Genomic DNA, 26,360 nt, shown 5'->3' with positions numbered 1-26,360 from the left:
TCAGATTCAGCTCCTGTTTCCTGAACTCTCCGAGGAGCGATACAGCCCCCACCTGTATCCCTGACCCTTCACTTACTTTCATGCCTCGCAGTGCCCGGCTAGGCCTGGCTCTGCCTCCCAGTCTGCCAAGAGTATGTTATGTTTCTAGTTATCAGTCCAGCCCTCCTTCTCTGCATTCCTAAGCTACTGAATCGCATCAATAGTTTCCGTCATGGTCTAGCCTTTATGTCTCCATGTAAGAGAAATACTGTATTCATATTCATAGAATATTCCTCGCACATGCAATACATTTAGAATAATGCATGCACCAGTCTTAATGTCTGTTAGCCTTTGCCCTGATAACTTTTGGATTCTATCAACATGTACTATAAACACCAGATACTAGATATGCCTAGGTACATGTCGCTCTGACCCTCCAGACTTTCGTCTCCTCTTCTAGTGCAGAAGTCATAGCCCCCAGTTCTCCCTGGTAACACGTCATTGCCAGTTTACGCGCACCACTAGGTTAAAGGTCCCAGCTGCTCAGGTAGTCCCCTCCATGTTTCCGCCCCGTTTATGACATATTCTGTTACGTTTGCATCACATGTCTATGTATACGCCCTGTACACACCTCTTGTTACACCCACTTTATGCCTTATCTTTCGCGACTGCTACAAACTCCGCCTACTGCTACGCCTACTGTACTGAATGCAATGTAATTGTTTTTAGTATATATATTAATGCACTGTTATTAAAAGCCAGCCAATTCCCAGATCCTGCCCCCGGCAGCTGCCATCCTATTCCCATGCAGGCTGTCCTGTTCCTGTCCTTTTATGCCTGATTAAAGCCTGTATACTTCAGCTACCTCGAATCTTGACTCTTATTTATTGAGCTATCTGTTATTAGAGTATCCTGAAAAATAGAACCGGTAATTAATTATTTATTTACCACACCCTTACCGAGTACCCGCGTGCCACAAATCTTTTAAGTGCCTAATTTTGACAGGCTATCAAAGTCAGATTCTGAACTACAGATTCTGCCCATCCTGATGAACTCCCCATAAGGGATGCTTTAGATCAGGTGGCCTGGATGGGCACTATTGGCATGTAAAATGGAGTTGCCTGCAGTGCTTTTTCTATGTAACCTGGTTTCCAGTGTATTGCTGTGGACATAGATTTCAAAATCTAGGAACTGTATGTGGGTTGTGCTAATCTGGGAGGTGAAACTAAGATTTAAATTGTTCACATTGATTGTATCCACAAACTCCCTTGCCGAATCTTCTGACCCTTTCCATACCATGCAGATGTCGTGTATATATATATATATATATATATATATATATATATTACCTACTGGCGGTCGCCAGTAGGTATATATAGTTAGGATTTTTTCTCTATGGGATTTTTGAAAATTCTATGTCTAATAACTTTGGCGTTTGTGGACGGAATTGGCTGAAATTTTCAGGAAAATGGCACATTTTGTTTCTGAGCAGCCCTTGAAAATTTGGGGGGGGTTCGTCAAGGGGGGGCCGAGAAAAAAGGGGGGTCCCAAAACGTGTTTTTAACATTGAGTTTTCCATAGGGCGGTTGGCCTCACTTTTAGCCCGAACGGCTGAATGGATTTGCACGAAACTTGGCAAAATTGTAGGGACTGGTAGCCCGATGTGCCTTTTGTAGGTCTCAATATATGTGCTCCAGTGGATTTTGAGAAATTAACGTTTAAAAAAAGATATATATCTGTAACAGCGGACCTGGCAGCGTCCCAGGACGCGTACTTTTCGCGCAACGGAGCTTTGTGAAGCGAAGCTGATTGGTTCTCTGGCGTCTGTCAACATTCCAAAAAGTCCGTAGCGGCCGCCATCTTGTCTCTCGGTAGGATCGAGAGACAAGAGGAGGCCAAAACAAAGGGGGAAATAACCATAAGGGGGCATAGTAGATCCTCGCTGACCCCCTAGGTTTGATGTGGAGGTTTTAAAAGGGCCCCGCGGGGCAAAAAAAATAATAATAATAATAATCGAACGGCTGAATGGATTTGCACGAAACTTGGCAAAATATTAGGGACTGGTAGCCCGATGTGCCTTTGCTAGGTCTCAATATATGTGCTCCAGTGGATTTTGAGAAATTAACGTTCAAAAAAAGATATATATCTGTAACAGCGCTCCGCTTCGCGTAACGGAGGTTTGCGAAGCTGATTGGTCATTCTGTCACTGGGCTATAGTTGGGCTACATCTGGCTGATATTTGGGCTACATTTGTTTTTTTGTGTGTCTGGCGGCCATCTTTGGGCTACATTGGGCTACATTGGGCTTCATTGGGCTACATTGGGCTACATTTGGGCTCCAACATATATATAGGCCAATGTAGCCCAATATATATTTTTCAAAGTTAATTTTCGTAAAAACCACTGGAGCATATATCTTGAGACATAGCAAAGGCACATCGGGCTACCAGTCCCTACAATTTTGCCAAGTTTCGTGGAAATCCATTCAGCCGTTCGAGCTAAAAGTGAGTCCAACCGCCCTATGGAAATGAAGGAAATGAATGGGTAATTTGTAATTAGCAAATAGCTAATCGCAAACTAGGAATGGTAAAGAATCGCTATTTATTCCTTAAAGTTCGCTATTTAGGAAATGCAAAAAACTTTGATGATACATATGGCGGTTCATCTCTAACAAGATAAGAAGCATAGGGATACATTTATGATGACTGGCGCATTACCAGGGATGTGTTAGTCATTCTGTGCCGCTGTTCCGTCACCTATGGTGTGCTGCATTTACAATGCGGCGCATCATGGGGCAAAAACAGCACAGATGCGTGATGTATCTGTGCCGTAAAGGTGGCGCATTGCTGGAGTTGTATCGCAAGTGTGATGAAGCTCCAGCAAGGGTCGGGGGTGCCCCTGTCGCAGGGTTTCTGTTCTCACACAGAACTGTGGACAGAGGATTGGAACCTCGGCGAATTAGGGTGTCCCAAAACTCACGTTAGTAATCAAAAACTCCTTAGCAAGCTAGGTACAGTGTCACATTGGATATAACAAACTCTCAATGTTTAGACAATCCAGAATATGAACTTATAGTACCTCAGGATACGTGGAACTCATGAACAGTCGGTCGTTATATATTTCTTAGAAACCAGAACATGGAGTTAAGAAGAACACATGTGTATTTGAAATGTTTATTTACTAATGCCGTCTTCTCAGGCGTAGTATCTTAGATAATACAAGTACACATATTATCAGTAGCAAAATTACCAGCATAGTTACTAGTACATAAAAAGCGAATGGTGATAGTATGTTAACATGCTGTAAATGAATAAGAGTTAGCAACACTTATAAGCAGCCGCGGGCCGTGGAGGGAGTTACGGTGAGGCAGGGAGGCGGGGAGGGGGAGAAGCAGGGTGGAGAATACAAGTACACATATTATCAGTAGCAAAATTACCAGCATAGTTACTAGTACATAAAAAGCGAATGGTGACAGTATGTTAACATGCTGTAAATGAATAAGAGTTAGCAACACTTATAAGCAGCCGCGGGCCGTGGAGGGAGTTACGGTGGGGCAGGGAGGCGGGGAGGGGGAGGGGCAGGGTAGAGAGGGCTCCACCCTGCTTCTCCCCCTCCCCGCCTCCCTGCCTCACCGTAACTCCCTCCACGGCCCGCGGCTGCTTATATCTCACCCTCCCTAATACACATATTATATTATTTGCTAAGAAGGTCTCTTTGTGTTGGTTTAGGGCGTGCCCATACTTTAGTGTCTTAGATTTGAAGGAATCACATCAGCATACACCAGCTCTCTCTTCATGTGAACAGCATCAACTGTTGTGTATGTGTGTTCGGCAAAGCAATATAAAACCCGCCTCATGCCCAGAATTGGCAGAAGTTGCACTTATGTTATGAGTATGAAGTCGTGGAGATCAGACCTCATAACAATTCTGTATCGTGTTGTTCTTGAAACTTTAGCACTCGCTGTACAGATATAGTTTAACAAGCAAAGCAGATAGTAGAGCAATAACATATTATTCTCATGTAAACCACGATGAACTACTAGGTGGAAAGCTAAAGCAACAACTAAGTGTCGTGCGCAGAAGTTGCAAAAAAGGAAAAATGGCGTTTAAACCGGTAATGAGCCCATGCTAACTTAACACGGTGTAAAGATATCCAGGACCTAGATGACACCTCCCCATGATCCGGAAACGAACTGAATAAGATAATAGAAGTGCCATCTCATGAGAGCAGATTGCAAGTTTATATGTGGACGGTCCGCAAGGTAAAGCATTAAAAACTAGGAAAATTTAATGCTAAAGAAAAATAAAACAGCCAAGTACTTTATCGAGTCTTAAGCCAATAGGCAAGGTAAATAATAAAAACTTGACAAATAAGTCAATGAATTGTCAATGAAATGCTAGTACTCAGCATATCAAACATGAAAAAGGTCTATGACATAACTGTGTATGCAAAATAAGCTGCAACAGCCTCCAATAGGAAGTCACCGTCTTCATCCGAAAACAGTTCAGCCATCCAATTTAAAAGCGGAAAAGAACATACGTGCTCTCCCAGCACCGGATCCTCTATCACCATCAGAGGACAGCTCGGTGGGTTTTCAAGAAAGCTCTGTTCCAAGAAAGACTGTGCTGCCGCCAATAAATTCCAGGGACCAATCAGTCCATGCATCAATGCCACAGCCATAATCCTTTCGCCAGGACAAACCAACTCGTGAGTAATGATAGGAGTCATCAGCTGATTAAAGTCGACGTCAGGAGAAACCGGTCCGCAGAGACACAAATCAATGGCCCAATCGAAATCACAGGTCAGGCAGTGAAATACAGGCTGGACACAGGTGAAGTAGGAGAATCGAAAAGATAATCCATATGCCGTGCTTAATATCGCCAACGGCATTGTGCCATAATATTCTAGCATGCGATTGCGGAACAGTGTCAGCAGCTGCAGGGTGGGAGGTTGCATAGGAGGGACATCCATATTTAAAAATGTAAAAAAGCACAAGAGCGTCCGCTGGTAATGCAAGTAAAAATGCCAATCCACGAAGCAGAGTGGAGAAAATAGAATGAAAGAAAGCAGGGATGACTCCAAAGATTTTCTCAAATGAAGTCACGAGACCACTGGTAACAACTTTAAAAAAGTGCGCCAGGGCCTTTGTGGAGGATGCGTTAAAGATAGTCCGAACCATCTTGCTGAAATTGAAAGGCAAATCTGAATTGAAAAGGGTCTGCACCTCTGTACGGGTGTTCGCTATGTGAAGCACGAAAGTTTCACGGGCCGAACTCAAGGCCACCTCTCTCTGAGACAAAAGAGCTCTTATTCTTGCCATGCCGTTGAAATCTCTCCCAAGGTTGGTATTTGTGGCCAGATTGAAAACTCCCTATGTTCATGTGTGGGAGAAAATAGAACATTTCTGCAGCAAATAACCCGTTCACTTACTGTTACGATAAAAGGAATACTTTTAATTAACTCAGAACAATCTTCATTATTGAGCATCAAATAACTACCATTTTCCAACAACTTGAACGTGGGGATGATAGCAGGAACTGGCGTGCCTTGCAACACGCAAGCCATATTTGGTCGGTGTTTGTTGCATGAACCGTGTAACTGTATGTGCCTACACATTAGTGAATGATCTGGCGTCTCAGTGCATTCCTCTCCATTCAGATAAACTTCTTGATCATCTTTGAAACATCTGTATGTGTATGGAAGCGACCAGACCTCATGAAGAAAAGCACTACCTAAAGGTTCATAACGACCTATTGGTATATATTTCATACAATTTGAAAACTTATATAAAGCAAAAGGCAGCGTTATTAAACCGTGGATAAGGCACGTTGCCAAAAAACCCGCAATCCTCTGCTGATGATGTCACTGAGCATGTCATGAATGATGTAATATGTGACATCATCAGCAGTGGATTACGGGTAATAGTATCTCTAGTTTACTCCCCTATAGCTGTCTTTCTTTTAACATAAGTGTCTGTTTCCTTCCCTTATACTTACTGTTTTTGGTTCGCTTCCGGTTCGCGTACCGGCGAGCGAACTGGGAAGCGTACTACGAGAAATAGAGGTTGGCACAGTTCCAAATATTGTACCAATTTTTTAATAACGGGGAGGTAGTTCTGAAAAGAACTTTTTTTTATTGTTTTTGTTGTTTTATATTTTTTTTATTATTTTTCAGAACATTTTTTTACTTTTTTTGAATTTTTCTGAACAGTTTTATATTTTTTGGGGTTTTTCTTGGAGGGGGCAATGAAAACGATTCATTGTAAAGGGCTCAACAGGAGCAACAAAACAAAAAAAAAGTATTTATTATTTTGGGCGTTTCGTACAAACTTGCATATGATAGTCAATAGCTCTGTTGATCAGAGTGATGCTTCTTTCTCCGTAGCAAATGAATCCATCGCAAAATACGCAGATGTGTTTTACTTCACCAAATCTCATTTGTATATTTGGCACCATCTCCCTGCCCTCTGGTCCCGTTACTTCCGGTACAACAGATCTTCTGGCCATAATAGGGAGATTATCTAGGTCGTTCCGAAACTGTGCAGCACTGTAGTTGTTAGGATGCCACCTAGTCATATGGCGATGCATTGTGTAGTTTCCGAAACTGTATTTTTTCTCGGTTCCTCTGGACAGTCTATCTTGACATATAAGGCAAGTTACGTATCTTGCATTTACTTTTTTCTGACCTTTGGGAATTTAAAAAAATTGCCAAATGAAGTTTTCTTTCCGGTGAAACTCCTGGGTTCCTCAGGCAAAAACTGCCTCTCTTCCTGCTCTTCCTCGTCTTCCTCTTCTTCCTCTTCTTGCTGAATTATAACTTGAGCAGGTGGTCCACTCTTCCTTGGATGTGGTGGAGGTGGTGGGGAAGCACCAGCTGAAGCTACTAAAGAAGCCATTGCTCAGTGATCACAAAGGGTCTTTCTCTCACAATGATGAAAGTCAGAGTGAGGAAAGAAGGAGGGATTTTCATCATTTGGGAAAAACAAGAGTTCTCAACCAATCAAAAGTGTTCATTTTAGATTATATGACCTAGTCTTACATCATTAGGAAACCAAAAGTGAAATGAACCAATGAAAAGTGTTATTACCAAGTCACATGACTTGCTGTGTTTACGTTAAGCGCTTTGCAGGGCCTCCCGGTTTGCTTCCAGAAACCTGCGCTTTGCGACTCGCTTCGCGTACCAGTTCGCTAACGTAGCACGTCATATGACGTATCACGCGACAACGTGAAACGTCATGCGGACGGGAGGCGTCACGATGTTGTTTTCTAACGCGGCACTTGCGGTAAAGAAACGTTTACCGGCTCGCGGTCTATTTCGCGGCATCAAGGTCAGCTAACGGGAAGCTTCCCGATTCGCGAAGCGGGAACGAAGAAAAAAAAATATTTTAAAAAAAATGTATTCATAAACATATAAAATATATTTTGGGATTTAAAGAAGAATACATTTTACAGCTACAGATATTAGCTGTTAAAAAACCAATGAAATTCACTGAAAAAACCATAGGTTATAGACCATATATAGTTAGGAATTAGCATTTACAAAACCTTGAAAATTCACTGAAAAAACCATAGGTTATAGACCATATATAGTTAGGAATTAGCATTTAGAAAACCTTATTTTACTCACACAAAACCATTGAAATTCCATATATAGTTAGTTGCACTAACTATATATCGCGCACCCGTAATCCACTGCTGATGATGTCACATATTACATCATTCATGACATGGTCAGTGACATCACTGATGACATCACTGATGACATCTCAAATGACATCACTGATGACATCACTGATGACATCTCAAATGACATCACTGATGACATCATGACACACCAATACCAGTTACTACATACGCACTCACTGATTCCTACGTCTACACACACATTCACTCATTCACCCATACAATAACTCATACATACAGTCACTTATTATTACAACACTATCATATGCACTCATACACCTATGCAGACAGTCACACACTGCCACTCATCCATGGAGTTACTCACACACCAAGTCAGTCCTGTAAAGAATCAATCACACTTCCATTTCTTCATCTATACAGTTAAACACAGAACACCATACTTCAGTGACATCACTGATGACATCACTAATGACATCTGAAATGACATCACTGATGACATCTCAAATGACATCACTGATGACATCATGACACACCAATACCAGTTACTACATACGCACTCACTGATTCGTACGTCTACACACACATTCACTCATTCACCCATACAATTACTCATACATACAGTCAGTTATTATTAGAACACTATCATATGCACTCATACACCTAGTCAGTCCTGTGAAGAATCAATCACACTTCGATTTCCTCATCTATAGTTAAACACAGAACACCATACTTTTCACACATATACTAACACATACTTACTCTCTTATACAATCACTGATACAAGTACACATTGATATGCACAGAGTCACACACCTCCCAGCCAGCCACACACACACTCAGTCTTCCATACATCCAGTCATTCTTCAATATGTAAAACGTATTTAAACTTTACAAAAACACACAGACACTAGATGATGTCATTTGAGATGTCATTTGAGATGTCATCAGTGATGTCATCAGTGATGTCACTGACCATGTCATGAATGATGTAATATGTGACATCATCAGCAGTGGATTGCGGGTGCGCGATATATAGTTAGTGCAACTAACTATATATGGAATTTCAATGGTTTTGTGTGAGTAAAATAAGGTTTTCTAAATGCTAATTCCTAACTATATATGGTCTATAACCTATGGTTTTTTCAGTGAATTTTCAAGGTTTTGTAAATGCTAATTCCTAACTATATATGGTCTATAACCTATGGTTTTTTCAGTGAATATATATATATACACACATATATATATATACACATATTTTCTTAGGGCTTCGCCTTACTTTTTGATCAACTGTATCCATTTTGCACTGATCTGCTTGTCATGAATTTATTCATTGATATTTTTAATACGTATTATAATATTTTTTAAAGGACTGTCATATTTGCTGTCTTTTATAAAAACGTATTTTACAAGTGCTATCTACACCAATATTTGAGGTTTTTTACATTGTTTTTAAACCCATGTGTAGTATGTTGTCTATTTCCTTTCGTGTTGGTAACTGTGACAGCCAATCATGTAACAGTGTTCATTGCACATTGCACTTTAAAAACTGACTGCTCGACCAATAGCGTTATGTGATCAAGGCCTCTGGGTAGGCCGAAACGTTATGCTGGCAGGTCGCGAAAAAACGGAATAAAAACAATTTTCACCTGCAAACTTTGGGTCGGCTCTTGTTTCCTTTTCCAGTGGTGTCCTTATGCATGGAGGATTGCTGGAAGTCTGGGTTCGAGTTTGTTTGGCATATATAACGTGCAAATAATACGATGGCCAAACGCGTTTCGGGCAGTCCTCTGCCCTTGATCACTGGCAACAATGTCCCGGCTACCATGAGGAACACCTAATAAAGCACCTGGTCCTGCTGCAGTGGGTGTGGTAAAAAAGCATCCTGGTCCCTGTAGTTCCTCGAATCTAACCCAAGTGGATGTCGCCCAACATTGTAAATAATTAGAAGTTTTTCCTAAGTGGGTTGCTCGAAGAGGGGGAAGTTCTGCTTTTGCTGGCGATTTTCATTCCCACAGAAACGGACTCTCTGTCCCATTTAGCGCAGGAAATCCAGTGCTGGCGACTCGCTCAACGAGCAGCGGGGCATTTCTGCGACTGGGCCTGCCGCTTCAAATCAATCCACACAAAGTTGCCCCTGTAGAAATGCCACATACAAGAGAGCTTTGACTCCTTTATTCAGCAGGTTGGCAAACCGATGCGGCTCACTCCTCACGTGCAAATAATACAATGGCCAAATGCATTTCGGGCAGTCCTCTGCCCTTGATCACTGGCAACAATGTCCCGGCTACCATGAGGAACACCTAATAAAGCACCTGGTCCTGCTGCAGTGGGTGTGGTAAAAAAGCATCCTGGTCCCTGTAGTTCCTCGAATCTAACCCAAGTGGATGTCGCCCAACATTGTAAATAATTAGAAGTTTTTCCTAAGTGGGTTGCTCGAAGAGGGGGAAGTTCTGCTTTTGCTGGCGATTTTCATTCCCACAGAAACGGACTCTCTGTCCCATTTAGCGCAGGAAATCCAGTGCTGGCGACTCGCTCAACGAGCAGCGGGGCATTTCTGCGACTGGGCCAGCCGCTTCAAATCAATCCACACAAAGTTGCCCCTGTAGAAATGCCACATACAAGATAGCTTTGACTCCTTTATTCAGCAGGTTGGCAAACCGATGCGGCTCACTCCTCACGTGCAAATAATACAATGGCCAAATGCATTTCGGGCAGTCCTCTGCCCTTGATCACTGGCAACAATGTCCAGGCTACCATGAGGAACACCTAATAAAGCACCAGTGGGCATGGTCACAAAGCATCTTGGTCACTGTAATTCCTCGAATTTAACCCAAGTGCGTGTCACCGAACATTGTAAATAATTAGAAGTTTTTCCCAAGTGGGCTGCTCGATGAGGGGAAAGTTCTGTTTATATTTTTATATATATATATATATATATATATATATATATATATATATATATATATATATATATCGAGAGGGAACCTTATACACTACTTTTGATAGCCTAGTATATTCAAGGCTGTATTGGTTCCCAGATCTGCCACAGTTGTATCATTGCCTTTACCATGCCGGGTTCCTCCCTCCTATTATTTGCACAAATCACTCTGCTCTTCTTTACATATTACAACGGCATGTCTTGCATCGTGACCTGAAGTCGCACATCATGACAGCCAGTGTCCTGAGCACCTAGAATTAGGTCATATTGACTTCACACCAGAGTGCAGGCAGTTTTTTGACCGGCACGTTAGAGCTCTGCAAAGAAAACCCAGAAGGCCAAGTGGAAACCTTTCTATGCCTGTAGTAGTTTCTGATGCCTCTATCTCCCAAACTGCCAATTTGCCTGTGTATCTGTTCAGTTTGGCAGAATCAGGCTGATGGAAATCTCTCTAAGGGTTTACATAGCACACGTCTGAAAAAGTTGGTCACTTTTTTCTTTGTCTATTGTATTTGCATTTGTATAAATCTTTCCTATCCTTTGAGATGCCCATAATGTAGATAAGAAAGTAGGTACTCACTTCTTGTAATTTGCTTATCACTTCATACCACTGTAAGCTTGTGCACCCCTCTCCTTTGCATCAGGGTTGTGGTGGCACTTTGTGGTGCAGGGTTGAAAGGATCTTGTTTGTAATTTGGCCTACATCTAAGGGCATAGTTGATGATTGAAAATGGCTGCGCATAAACACAGGATGCTGCAAAAGAATCGATGCATCTGGATGCACTGGAACTCACCATCTTTAGAAGTATACTAACTAGCAACTGCCAGTGACTTGCTTGAGTGGGGTGCCATGAAGGTACATACTATAACGAGTCAGCTTAGCAGTGCACAATCCACTGGGGGTGTGGTGTGGTTGAGCCACTAAGGGAGAACAAAATGGAGTCTACATGGGAGAGACTGGGCCCAAACCAACAGGATGCAAATTTAATCAGCTGGAAAGTACTATGAGAAGTGTATCAAGTGTGCAGTGTACATGGTTGCAGAACATAGTATACATTGGAGCATTAAAGTATCAACTGCCCACTATTTTTGGGGTCTCATTATCGAAGGGTAGGCATTAAGTGTTTTATAAGGAGAAATATAACTGATAGTGGTGCACTCTAGCAGTTGAGAAAGTGACACAGGTCTAGTGTGTTTATGCCAGCTCAAGAAAACCACAGACACTTCAATAGTGAGTCTGGGGTCCACATGGAAGCAGAGATGGAACAACCCACTGCTGGGTGTACTGTAGGTAAAGGAAGGTTTCAGTCTACAATCCTGTAGGAGACATGTTATTGTGACAGTCATTAGGCCGCATGCCCAAAGGAGGCCAATAGAGGTAGATGCTTGAGAAAAATGCTTTCACATATATACTCATGCTGAACGCCCTGAGAGGAGAATTTAGGTGATAGCTGGGCATTTCTTGTGTGAGTCAGCAGGAGACAAAAAAGTACCAGCCTACAAATGGGCTGTGATGTTCATCTCACTGAATGGTCATTCTAAGATAATTCGAAGATGAGCAGGCCCTCATCTTTCTATTTGTTACTGTTGGTTTTTGTAGCAGAGGATGCCAGCTTGCAATACAGGATGTTGTGAGTTGGCTCTCTGTCTTCATCACTTACTGCCATACAAAAGTCTACCGCCCTTTAAGCGGCAAGGTAACAACCCGATCCACATGAAGTAGGACATGCGCAGCAGCTTTTATGCAAGGGTTCTGCTTCAGGGCATTTATTCAGCTGCCATTTGGAAGAAAGGCACTATTACCTAGATGTCAATGTGACTAGGTAGTGGGATTTGTTGGCTTTTGACAAATATTCTATTGAGATGAACCTCACGACCTTTCTTCATACACGTGTTCTGATTATATTGCTCGCTGTGTTTTTTTCCAAGCCTGTGAAACTATGAAATGTCCTGTGGCGGAGAAGAAATAAATATAGTCGCCGGACATTGATATCTTTCAAAGGTTGACATTAATTGTTTGCACCACCCATGGAGAAACTCTCCTATCCCCTCCTTGCTTTCACACTTGTGCTTCAAAATCTGAGCTGTGGTTGGCTTTAGGTGCAGTAGTGCTGAGAGCCTTTTACCTCAGTGGTTGAATTTGGACAGTCTATATTAAGGTGAATATGCTACTAAATGTAACTACTATTTGCATGGACTTCTAATGATGTTTTGGACTGCAACACATTAGTTACGAATGGCTCTCAGCTAGATGATGAGGGAATGATTCAAGCAGGTAAATCTGTCAAAGATCCCAACTCTGGAGAACTTGAATTGCAGGTAACTTACTTTTTACCACTGTATGCAATTAGTGTTGTCATTAGAGGCTCTTCTGGCGCTCAACTGAAGACAAAAGTACTCTAGTAGAGTTTTTCAAGTATCGGATCTTTCAAGGAGTTGCATGCTTTAATTTCTTGGATGCATCAGTAGATCTCATAAATGTGCTGTATCAGATTGTGGTAAATTAGCATAGTACTTGGTACAACCTTTTCACCTCATTTATATTGATAAGGAGGTTAGCCAATATGTTGCAATTCTTACCTAGAGGATATAACTGCACACAATGTCTACTGCCAGACACCATCACAGGTTTTTTGTTAGAGACTACTTTCTACTGCAGAAGAGAGATCTTTATTCAGCAGACATATAATAACGCAATTGATACATTTTACTTCGACTGTGGGAGTGGTGGGGGGGAGGTCTCTGCTAACTGCTTCCAGATACTGATTCAAAATCAGCCCCTCTTTCCCTGTCTGTGGGCAGAAATCCCATAGAAAACATCATTTAGTAGGTCTTTTTATCAGCAACACAAGAAACGTCTCATAAAAATAAAGTCTCTCTTCAAGACTTTCAAACCTTTTGCATATAGGAAGATCCCTGTAGATGATCCTCACATTCAGTGTACTTATTGCCTTCGCATTAACTGCCACTGGGATGTGACTTTAGCAGAACCATCTGAGGAAAAACCATGAGAGACAGGTTACAAAACTCAAGTGAACCTGGCCTGCACCACTTGGCTATTCAGTCAAAAACTGAATATCTCATGTCTTGAATTAATTTCATTGATTTATTCCAAAATTATAGTTGTCCTCTGTTTCTTATAAAGGCTAGTTATTCATGTACTTCAATGAAGTGCATGCAAAAAAATATTTCACACTTGTTACACTTCTAGCATGGGTATCCATTGTAGGTCTGGAGCCAGGCTATATTTTCAGTTTAGGTACTAAATTGGTTATTTCCAATTAGATTAATTGTTTGTACATTTTTCCTAAGCACATACCCTGATAATTGAGCCTCATGGATGTTTATTAGACATAATAACGTACATAATTTGCCTTAATGTACATCAAAATATTTTAGAAATATGTTGTTAACTCAATCCATAGGTAGTTTGTAAAACTTTAAAGCCCTTTCTTTAACCTTTTTTTGTGAAAATTAATTTCCTTCTGTTTTGAAATATAGAAACCAGAAATTAAGGAAGAACTAACGGAGGGATACAGTGATTACAGTGTGAAGCCAAATGAGAACTCCTACTGCTATCAGCTCTTGCAAGAACTGAACGAGCAGAGAAAAAAGGGCATTCTTTGTGATGTCAACATTGTAGTGAGCGGAAAGGTCTTCAGAGCTCACAAAAACATTCTGGTTGCCGGCAGCCGGTTCTTCAAGACATTATATTGCTTCACAAACAAAGAAAGCCGTGACCAAACCACTGTTACCTACTTAGATGTTGTTGCTATTCAGGGTTTCTCTGTCATCTTGGACTTCATGTATTCTGGGAATCTGGTGCTTACAAGCCAAAATGCAATTGAAGTGATGTCAGTGGCCAGCTACCTTCAAATGACAGAAGTTGTTCACTCCTGTCGTAATTTTATTAAAGATGCCTTAAACATAAGCACAAAATTGGAAAGGCCCGAGGCTGTGGTTGTAAACTATAACAAAAGGAGAGCTATCAATACTGATGGTTTGTCATCAAGAGAGCAAAAGATTGCTAGTTTCTGGGCAACCCGCAATCTTACGAACTTGGCAAGTAATATAAAAATGGAACATGAGGTTCCCAGTCCAGAGGACGACCAAAAGGACAATTATCAACAAACGGACTCCACTTGGGTCGATGATAGTTCTCCGGAAGTGAAAATTGAATCAGAAGGTCAGGGGAAAGTTTTTGTGTGGAATGAAATGTCCTCACATCCCATGTCTGCACAAGAACCTGGAAAAGGAAGACGGAAAAACCAGACAACAAAACGATTTGTTTATAACATACCACCCACCACCGATGAAGCACTGTTGGAAGGTGCTGCAATGCTTCTCCCATCGCCCGTACCATACCAAGATGAGGACGTTCAGTGTTTTCAGGATGGTGCAGGTAACACTTTATTTTCTCTGACAGAATTATAACTCTGCCAGTTTTATATGTCAAGCAAGAAACAAACGTTTTTATTTAATCCTTCTTGTGATGTATGTTGAGTCGATCACATATTAAACAATAAATGTGTACACAAATTTAACATTAATTGCAAATGGTACTCTTAAAAGGTATTGGATTATCTTCCCATAAAATCATTGCCATCTTGAAGTTACGTTTGCAGTAAAGATCAGAATGTGTTAAGGTAAAATTTGATAAAGTATGCTCTTAAATATGTCATTTTGAGGTCGAGCCGAGAGGTAGCGAGGCATGCAGTACTGTCTCTGTGAAGTGAGAAGACATCCACCACACTCCCACCGCTTGTTGATTAGTTACTTAGTCCACCTTTCTGAATGCATAGTTTTGGTTGGTCGATACAGTAAATTTGTCCCGCCTTGTGTCTGTTTTGTTTCCGTCCATGCGTTTGCCCCCGCTGCATGGATCCTTTCGATACGGGCCATATATTTTGTTACCCGCACTACTTTTTCTTTTGCCTCAGCTTGCTTTTAAATTCCTGTTGTGTTTTACTTTGCTTCCGTTGTCCGTGTTAACCATGCTCCCGACCCCCTCCCGTTGTCTGCATTCCCTTGGTTCCGCCCCCCCTTTCCATAGTCCCTATTCAACATGCTCCCACCCCCTGCCCGTTGAACGCATTCCATTTGTTGTAGCCCCCTCACGTTGTCGATGTTCACCAAGCTCCCACCCGCCTCCCGTTGTCCGCATTCCTTTTGTCTCCTGCCTATTCTTAGCCCATGGAGGGCCATTCGCAAGTAGGTGGTCAGCAGGCACTGCGACCTGCTTTGAGGGGGCGCCTAGTCTGTTGCTCTGACCCTTTCCCCTTCACTTGCGGCGGCCTTGGGGTACATTACCCCCCCACTGCCCCCCCCCCCTTTCCAGGCTGCACGCCACTGTTTGTTTAAATGCTGAACAGTCCGCATAAAGCATTGGCAAAGCCAAAAGGCGTGACCTATTGGCTTTGCCAGTGCTTGTTCTGAATTTACTTTCCTGCTTGCCAAATTGTAGTTGATTTCCTCAGTTTCGACTCTTCAGTACTTTACTTTTGATTTAAAAAAAAAAAGTATTTTAATAACCATATTGTTGCCCTGTCCAATTTCTGAAACATCTTTTTAGGTAAAAATGTAAACCTAAAACATATTCTCAGGGTCGTGGTTAGTCAGCATAAATGTTTATGCCCAAGACCTCTACATTCTTTAGCCTTTTAAGATGTGAGATTGTTCCATATCTTCAACTGCACCTTCACAAAATGCTCTTCTTAATGTCTTGAGCATTTATCTCGCAATTAAAATATTAAAGGCTATAATAGTTGACCCTAACCGATTCAAGAGTGTCGAGCATCAGAGCTGATATCTTGCAATACTGTTTATGCTCTGACAAAACACGATTTCTGAAAATGCAGACTGTCGGAACGTATTTTGTTCTGCAAAGAGCTTTTATTTTTTGTTCTTTATATTTTTGCAATGTTTGACTTTTTTTATTTTATTCAGGCTTCACCCCCTTTTTAATTCCCACTTTAATTTTAGTGGTCTGCAAGTCTTACTGGCACTTCACCTCCGATACCATATGTTCAGCTCTAAAAGCGACTGTTAAATTCATATTTTTCTCTCTACATGATTTCAGAGCAGTGGAAAAATAAACTGTCTATAAATTACAATGCTAGTGCTATTGCACAGTTTAAAATAGCTCTGTTTGAAAACCTAAGGAGTTTTTTAGTCCATTTTTTTCTGTGTGGAACTATAGTTATCAACTTAATGTTTTATGTTCACTTTCTCTTCAGATATAGTTTTATTTTTTTTTTCATATTCAAATCATTAGGAAAATCAAAGGAAGAAAGGCAGAAAATTCCAAAAAGAAAATACAGAGGAATGACATTTGTGAAATCAAAGAACTACATGAATGAATTGAATGCGTACGTACATCAATTACAAAATGAGCACATGTGTGAATATGATATAAGATAGACAGTTACAGATTACATATTACTGAGTGGCGACTGTCATTCCCAAAGTGCAAAATACAGACTATAAAATACAAAATACAGACTATAAAATATAAAATATAAAATACAAAATATAAGTTATATGCACGGTACAGAGTACAAGAATATTACATATTGTACGCCGGGGCGGCGCTCAAACCTCAGATGTTGCATCAATTAGAAATGGCACACAGAAAGCAAGATCGTCCTATAGCAGAGCCACACAATCAGCCAGTATTCAATGACGTTCAAGGCATTAACCATTAACCGGCATTTCCATATATCACTAAAGAACTACTCATCCAAAACAGTCTACGGGGGGGGGGGGTGAAAGGAAAAGGAAGAGGCATCAAGAAATTTCCAAAGCTTCTTATTGGAGGCACGCCAAGGGGAGGAGTGCAAAGCAGGGTTATCCGCTCCCCTGATGCAAGAAACCCAGTCTTGCCATGTTTTAAAGGATACTTCAGCTGCGTTCTTCCATTTACATAATACTACCTTACAAGCCAGAGTAAGAAGTAAGTCCAACAGGTGACGATCATTGTCGGTGGTCAGATTTGGCTCATTAGCGCCCAATAAAACATACACAAATTCTCTTGTGGGTTTAATACTTAGGATATGCTCTATGCAATCAAAAATTCTGTTCCAAAAGCTTCTTAGCGAGGAGCAATGAAAAAGCATGTGTGCCAGATCCCCCACTTCTAAGTTACAATTCCAGCAATTCGGATCATCTTTTAAGTGAAGCTTAAACAATCTGTGTGGTGTCCAATATGCCCTGTTAAGTAGCATGTACTTAGTTTGTGAAAGTATTGGGGAAACTTTGTTTACAAGAGCTGTAGCGTGGATTTTGTCCCAGTCAAAAGCAATCCCCGTTGAATTGGGTTCCGCCTCCCACCGTGATTCATTACACCTTTGAGCTTTCCCCAGTGAGGGGAGGAGAAGTTTATAAACTTTGGATACAAAATGACCTGCTGCCCTAATGCGCGCCAGTTGAGACTTGAGCCATGACTCCGAAGGTTTAAAAGAGCGTGTAGACAAGAGTGACTTTAATTTGAGGAAATCATAGAAGTCCATTGGAGTGAGACAGTATGTTGCCTGGATCGAGGAGAACGGCAACAGGTGCTGCCCATCATAAAGGTCGCTGACCAGATTAAGACCTTTTGTGGACCAGTGTTCCCAGTTGAGGGGTTCCCCATTAATTCTGAGTGTAGGAGTATGCCATAGGGCCACTGACGTGGTGTCTTGAGGCCCGTCTTGTGCACTTAATCCAGACGCAAAAGGCCACGCCTCGTGTTCAATAAGATGTATCTCGAATGAGGGAGGTGTGTCCAGTCCATCGGGAGTAGCACCGAAAGGGGAGCTGTGCCAACGAGAGACTTCTCTACATCTATCCATAAAGGGGTATACGCTGTATCGTCTATCAACCATTGTGCACCTTGCTTACAGAGGAACGCAGTTTGGTAATTCCTGAAATTAGGAAGACCCAGGCCGCCTTTGTCTTTAGCTAGTTGCAGCTTCTTCTTTGATATCCTGGGCTTCTTCCCTTGCCACAGAAATGTGCCAAAGAGCTTATCCACCTTTTGTAAGAAATCGTCCGAGAAGGTCATTGGAAGCATGCTCGCTAGGTAGTTCACCAGCAGGGTCACCATCATTTTTAATGTCTCCGCCCTCCTCCACCATGACAGAAATTTCGGAGACCAACCATCAAGCAATTTTGAAATTTTCTTCAGAAGTTGTTTCTCGTTTATTCTTAGGGTAGTAATAAGGTCTTTGTCGAAATCCAGTCCTAAATACTTGAAGCAGCCAGGCTGCCAAGTCAGTCCAGAGTTCCCCAGGACCTCTTTATTTCCTAGGTTGTTCAGTAGTTTAACCTCCGTTTTATCTTTATTTAATTTGTATCCCGAGACTTCCGAGAACTCTTTAATAGTACGCATCAGTGCTGGTATCGCCTCCTCCGCCCTTTCTGATACAACAAGTACATCGTCTGCGTACACTGTGAGTTTTATCGTATAGTCTTGGAACGGGATACCGACAATATCCTCATTGTTACGTATGCGGTATAGGAATGGTTCTATGGCCAGGAGAAAGAGCGACGGGTAGAGGGGGCACCCATGTCTGGTACCTTGTTGTAACTTGAATGATGTAGATAGCGATCCTCCCGCTCTTACCCTAGCTGAGGGTCACGAGTACAGGGACATGACCAATTTCGTGAAAGATGATCCTAAATTGAACTTATGTAACACGGCCTCTAAGTACGTCCAGTCTACCTTGTCAAATGCTTTCTCGGCGTCCAGTGTGAGCGCCGCAGTAGGAGTGGTGAGAAGTCTCGCTTTTTCAAGCCCGTGGGCCAAGGTTCTGGTGTTATCACTGGATAGTCTGTACTTCAGAAAGCCGGCCTGGGAGGGGTGTATTAGTTTCGGTAAAACCTTCTGGAGGCTGTTGGCAAGAATAGAGGCTAGAAGCTTACAATCTAAATTGATTAGGGAAATAGGCCTATAATTTTTGGGGAGCGTTGGGTCTTTCCCTTCCTTGGGGGGGACAGCTATGATAGCTTCCGCTAATGTACCTTTCACCTCTCCCTTATCATTGATTTCGCGAAATACGTGGAGGAGTGGGGAAGACAGTGTGGCGGAGAAACATTTATAGAACCTAGCTGTAAGCCTGTCTGGTCCAGGTGCCTTCCCACATTTAAGAGACTTTATAGCTCCTTCAACTTCAGCTTGCGTAATGGGGCTATTAAGGACATCATGATCCTCAAGGGACAGAGACAGCAGCGCGCAGTTCTCTAAGTAGTCTTTGATGTGGTTTCCTGTCACAGTCGTATTTGTAGCATATAGGTGTTCATAAAAATCTTTAAATATTTCAGCGATTTTAATAGGGTCGGTCCAGGCCACTCCAGCATCATCTGAAATAGTTAATTGTGTTTTTCTGAATTTTGAATTTAAGATAGGCTGCGAGGCTTTCCCAGCTTTATTTGAGTCGCATATTTTGAATCTTTTCCTCCTATTAAGCCATACTCCTGCTCTTTCACTTATTATTTTATTATACTCGTACTTTTTATTAGCCAGTTTGTTTACCGTCTTTTTCTTCCTATCCACCAAGTATGTAGCTTCCAAGGCTGAGATGTCAACTTCTAGCGCCTCTAAGGCCGCGTTATAGTTTTTGTTTATGGCGGATTTCATTTTAATAATGACCCCCCCTTAAAGTGCTCTTTAGTGCTTCCCAGCGTGTCAAATCAGTGGTGTCACCCCTCTTGTTATTATCTAAATAATCTTTTATGGCAGTTTCAATGGTTATTCTATACTGTTCTTTTTCAAGGACTCCCTCGTTTGGGCGCCATAGAGATTGGCAGAGCGTTGGCTTTATATTAGACACAGAGTGTGATGCAGGAATGGTCTGATATGAACCTTGGTTCTATACTCGTCTCTTCAATTCTGCCAATTGCATTCCTTGTAATGAATAAATAATCAATTCGGGAGAACGAGTCGTGCAGAGGGGAATAAAATGTGTATTCTCTCCCATCTGGATTTTGTAAACGCCAGGTGTCTATGAGATGGAACCTGCTGCATAGCCTAGTGAAGGCTTTGTGTGACTTATTGCTCCGGAAGGTGCACTTGGAATCCCTGTCTGGGATAGGGTCAGAGGGCAGGTTAAAGTCTCCCGCTAATCTGTGAACTGCAGTATCAGGGATAGTGTCTAGTTGTTTTGTGTGAGCCGTCCAGAAAGCCAGGTTGCATGTATTTGGGGCATATACATTTGTGACGTAAAATTCGGTACCATCCTTAAGTAATTTGGCTGAGATCCACCTCCCCTTTGAGTCAGCTACAGAGGAAATTAGGTCTACATTGGATCTCTTAGATATCAAAGTTAGAACACCATTCTTTTTCGCGGTTGCTTCCGACCCCACCAACTCTGTAAAAAATTTGTTCTTAACCGTGTAAAATTGTTTGGCATCCAATTTGGTCTCTTGCAATAAAACAATATCACCTTTTTGTCTACGGGCGTAGTCTAGAATTTTCTGGCGCTTAACGGGCTGGTTGAGACCTTTCACATTGAGGGAAAGAATTTTCAAATTGCCTACTGCCATTACACCCACAGGTGTATCAATTCTGGACATTGGCATAGGAGCAGAGAGTAAGATCACTAATCAACGAGAAGCCATGCTTCTGGACAAGTGTCATAATGACGCACCGAAGAACCCATGTATATGCCTCTTGGAAATGTGTTAAGCAGCAATTTGACCTGTCTGAGGCGGACAACAATTGTCGTGAAGATAGTAGTGATTGCAGGAAACTCAACAGGGTCACCATATTATTGTTAATGTGTGAGCTCAGGTGACGGTGTGCAACATCCAGAGTGTTCATGTACACATGCATGCATAAAAATATGACCTAACCTGAAAATAGTGAAAAAAATAAAAAGAAGAAAAAGGACAAATACTCACCCCACCCTTTCCCACCCCCTCCCCCACCCCCCAATCCCAACCCACCCATCCCTCCCCAAATATGGATGTAGGGCATGGTGATTAGGAGAAAACAACAGCAGCGCCATTATGTAACAACCTGATTACCCGGGATCGGAGGAAGGACAAGATAGCACCAGAGACCAAACTCCAATCAGCAAATGCTGTCCAATTGTTTTTATTGGATATATGCTATAAGAAGAAAGGATAAGTGAAAAAAAACGTAATAGCAAGTCATTAGGTAATAATAGTCACAACTGAGAAGAAAGAAATAACCAAGGTCAACGATACCCATTAGCAGCCGTGCTCCCTTAGTCCTTCAGGGGCTCACACCGTCCACCGCAAGAACACCGGTCCCGGTGTCGCCAACGGAGGGCACCGTGCTAATTAACAGCCGACAATGCCGTTCGAATGCTGCTAATGGTGGAGGGTATCTTGGGGTCTGCTGCTGTGCCTGAGGATGCTCGTACTTGGTAAGCAAGGAACTTGGGAATGCCCAGCCGGACACTCAACCATGTATTTTGTGCCTGTGATGAAGGGAGCAGCCGCTCAACCTTCTATTCTCAGAGCAAGGCACAGGGAACCTGTACACGCACCTCGTGTATTCAACTTCCTTCTTAGCAGAGACGCGGCAAACACCTCTGTGGTGTGCGTCTCTGCTTCTAACACGCTAAGGAACAAGACAAAGAACGGAACGAGCGGGGGCAGAGAGCAGCCGCTCTATCATACCTCAGTAATCCGCTTTTCCTGCCCACAACGATACTCTGAGTATGCGGGGGAGACGCGGCAAAAGCCTCCGTGGTGTGCGTCTCCTCCAAAGTATTCTCTCAGGTGTGTCGGACTAACACACTAACGAAATCCGAAGAACGCGAGGCAATGAGCAGCCGCTCGTAGTTGCCTCTCTCCTTCAATCAGGTCCGCTGCGGCCAGAGAATGCCTCGAACCCTCTCCCTCTGGCTGCAGGCAAGGTCGGCAAGGATCACAATATCCGACGCCGAGTCTTTGCCGAGAACGCTATTTGAAGGCGTTTACCGGTCCGTGCTTAGCCTCGCTAAGCATGCTGGTCATTGTAGTTCCTGGTCCGTGGCAACTCCGCTCACCGGTATGCTGAATTGTGGTAAACTTAGCGTTGCGCACAAGTGCGGAGGGGAAATCTTGACAGTACATCCTCCTCCCCTCAACCCCTTCCTACCGGGCCAGCACAGCCCGGGTGCTTCCTGTGAAACAACGACCCAAGACGGGGACATGGACTCCGGCAGCAGGCTCCCATGATTGTTCCTCCGGGCCGTACCCCTTCCAGGCCACAAGGTTCCACAACCTGCCCCCTCTCCACTTGGAGTCCCTGAATCCCGCAACTTCATACTCCACATCCGAGTCCACTGGTACTGGGACGGGTGTAGCACGTGCAGTCGCAGAGGAGGGTTTGAGCAACGAAACGTGGAAAACCGGATGGATCTGTAGATGAGTAGGCAAACATAGTCTCACGTTCACAGGGCCAATGCACTTGGAGATGCGGTAAGGGCCAATGTACTTGGGATGAAACAAGCTATGTTTGCGGAACCGCAGATTTCTGGTTGACACCCAGACGTAGTCCCCCACCCTGTATAAGGGCCCGGGCCTCCTTCTCCTGTCCGCCACAGCTTTATACTTTGCTTTAGCAGCATCCAGGCATTGTCGTGATCGCATCAGGGTTTCCTTGAAGTGAGCGACCCTTTTTGAGGCTTCAGGTATTCTGCCGTCCCTAAGAGGGTGAAGAAATGGCAGAAATCGGGGGTGATGTCCGTAGTTGCTGTAGAAAGGGGAAGCTTTGGTGGAGCTATGCGTGGCATTGTTATAAGCAATCTCCGCTAACCACAGCAGATCCACCCATTCCTCCCTTCCTTGTTCAACGAACAGCGCAGATATTGTTTGAGGGACTGGTTAAGGCGTTCTGTCTGGCCGTCCGTCTGCGGGTGATACCTCGTTGACATAGCCGAGGTGACGTGCAATGCAGAACACCACGTCCTCAGAACTGGGCGGTGAACTGCAAACCCCTGTCCGACACTATCACGCTGGGCAAACCGTGTAGCCTCACCACATTCCTCAGCAACAGCAACGCTAGTTGACCTGCAGACGGCACCTGCTTGCAGGCTACGAAGTGCCCCATTTTCGCGAGGTAGTCGACCACCACCAGGATCGCCGTACATCCCTGATCTAACGGCAAACCCACAACAAAGTCCAATTATATGTTTTTCTACGGCCGGCTTGGCGTAGGAAGGGGTTGCAGTAAGCCCTGCGGCCGCCTATTGTCCGCTTTCATGGTGGCACAGGTTGCGCAGGCCGCTCCCCACCTTCGGACATCAGCTCTCATGGATGGCCACCAGAAGTTCCTCCCCAGACACGCCACCGTTTTCTCGAATCCCAGATGACCAGCACATGGCGAATCATGACACCAAGTGAAGGCCTGTTTCTGGAGCTGTGGCGTGGGTATCAGCATACAACGACCCTTCATCGGTATCCCGTCCCTGACCTGCCACTCCCTGTGACATTGGAGCCACCTCTTCCAGGAAAAGGTACATATCCCTTTCTGTATGCCCTGGAGAAAGGCATCTGGCTGTATCACCCCCAACAACTCATCGGGGTGGATGATGGAGTGTTCCATGTAAGGCCGTGGCTCCGTGGCAGAGGTTTGACGGGAAAGCGCATCCGCCTTCCTGTTTTCTGTACCGGGTCGATACGTGATGAGAAAATGGAAACCGGAGAAGAAGAGCATCCACCTCAGTTGCCGCGGAGATAGGTGTCTTGCCGCCGTCATGAATTGCAGATTCCTGTGGTCCGTGAACACCGTAACCACATGCCTGGCTCCCATTAATAGATGTCTCCACTCTGTGAACGCATCCTTAATAGCCAGCAGATCCTTCTCCGCGATGTGATAGTTGCGTTCAGCATCGTTTAGCTTTCTGGACATGAAGGCCACAGGATGCAGCTTTCCTGTGGCTGGATTACGTTGGGACAGGATGGTCCCCAGAGCCACCACCGAAGCGTCTGCCTCCACCACATAGGGTTGTTCCGGATCGGGGTGAGAGAGTACAGGGGCCGTAACAGACGCCTTCTTCAGGGCAATAAACGCCTCCTGTGCCTCTTGATTCCATATGAACGCTTGTGATTTCCGCAACAGCTGAGTGATCGGGGCCACCAATCCAGAGAACCCATCGATGAAACGGCGATAAAAATTGGCGAACCCGATGAAGCTTTGTACATCCTTGACATTTCGCGGAACAGGCCATTCCTCCACTGCCTTGATCTTGCGTTCCGCCATTTCTTGCCTGTTCGGACTAAGCATCACTCCAAGAAACTCCACGGACGTGACGTGGAAGTCGCACTTGCTTAGCTTGCAGAACAGCATGTTCTCTCTGAGCTTCTGGAGCACCGATGTTACGTGGTGTACGTGTTCCTCTTCTGTGGTGGAGTAAATAAGAATGTCATCAATGTACACCACCACATATACATCCAGCACGTCACGGAACACCTCGTTGAGGAAGAATTGGAAGGCCGCAGGGGCGTTGCAGAGCCCGAACGCATGACGAGGTATTCGAAAAGACCGAATCTGGTCTTAAACGCCGTTTTCCACTCATCGCCGTCCCGCATGCGCACCAGGTGATATGCCCCCTTAAGGTTGAGCTTTGTGTAAAAACAGGCCTTCTTCACCTGTTCCAACAGGATGCTGATGAGGGGCAAGGGATACCTGTTTTTGACTGTGATGGCGTTCAAGGCCCTAAAGTCTACACAAGCCCTCAACTCCCCATTGGCCTTAGGAATGAAGAAGAGGGGCGATGCTGCCGGGGACTTAGATGGTCTGATGAAACCCAACCCCAAGAGCTTGTCAAGGTAGGATCGGAGATGGATGTTCTCGGGCTCGGTTAAGGCGTACAGTCTGCCACTGGATACGCATGCACCCGGGACCAGGTCGATCTGGCAGTCATAAACCCTGTGCGGAGGGAGCACCTCTGCTCGAACCTCATCAAAGACGTCGCTATAGCCGTGGTAAGCGTTTGGAAGTTCAACCTTTTTCTCTGCCACCGTGGCTACCATGTGCACCCTGCCTTGGTCGCTGCTACGTGTGTCACGACTCATACCGCAATGCTGAAGGCAATGCAGAGACGTCATCCTTAGTTCATGGGTTTTCCAGTTGATCGAAGGGTTATGCCTCTTGAGCCAGGGCAGTCCCAATTTCACACCGTATTGGGGTGCGCGAATAATGCTAAAGTCAATCGCCTCTTCGTGCCATTCCCCGTATTTCACAGGGAGCTCCCCCGTGTGATGCCCAATGGGTCCAGTAACCAGTCGTCTTCCATCCACGGCGTACACATCCTCTGGTACTTCTTTGGAAATGAGGGGGATGCCCAGCCTTTGCGCTTCCTTCTGGTCCATGAAGAGGCCTGTGGCCACGGAATCAACCATGGCCACCACAGGTGTCCATTGTGCATGAAGGCCTATGTATACTGTGATAAACAAGTGCTGTTGTCGCACCTGTTCCAGACGAGACAAATAAGGGATGCATGTGTGACTCCAAGAGGCCCCGTCACGATTCAGGGAGTCCGTTTGTTTTCCGCCGGTACATCCACTACGGCCGTCACAGTCTTGTTGGCCCGGTACCGACTGTTCTTCGGTTTGGCAGGGCACTCACGGACATAATGTCTCTTCTTGCCACAGTACAAGCAAAGGCCTTGTTTGCGGCGCGATTCTTTTTCTGTAGCGGTCAAGCTAGCCCGGATGGCTCCGATGTCCATAGGTTCCGCTTTCGCGGCGCTGCTGGATTCAGGGTTTCCTGATGACACATATGAGGGCAGAGGCTTTCCTTTTCTCTTGTGGTCTCCTTTTCTCACGCCCAACCTGTGATCTAACCGCAGTACCAAGTTGATGAGA

General features: G+C 44.0%; 1 protein-coding gene across 1 annotated transcript in view; it reads left to right on the top strand.

Annotated features, from left to right (window-relative positions):
* ZBTB10 (zinc finger and BTB domain containing 10) overlaps positions 1-26,360 on the top strand; it is a 395,712-nt gene that overhangs the window by 137,742 nt on the left and 231,610 nt on the right. Inside the window, exon 2 of the mRNA XM_078687110.1 lies at positions 14,061-14,961. Coding sequence (XP_078543236.1) covers positions 14,061-14,961 — 901 coding nt within the window. The remainder of the gene's footprint in view (positions 1-14,060; positions 14,962-26,360) is intronic.

The sequence above is a fragment of the Lissotriton helveticus genome, chromosome 4_1 (assembly GCF_964261635.1).
Source record: "Lissotriton helveticus chromosome 4_1, aLisHel1.1, whole genome shotgun sequence".
NCBI classification, from domain to species: domain Eukaryota; kingdom Metazoa; phylum Chordata; class Amphibia; order Caudata; family Salamandridae; genus Lissotriton; species Lissotriton helveticus.
This window is presented reverse-complemented; position numbering and strand designations above follow the sequence as displayed.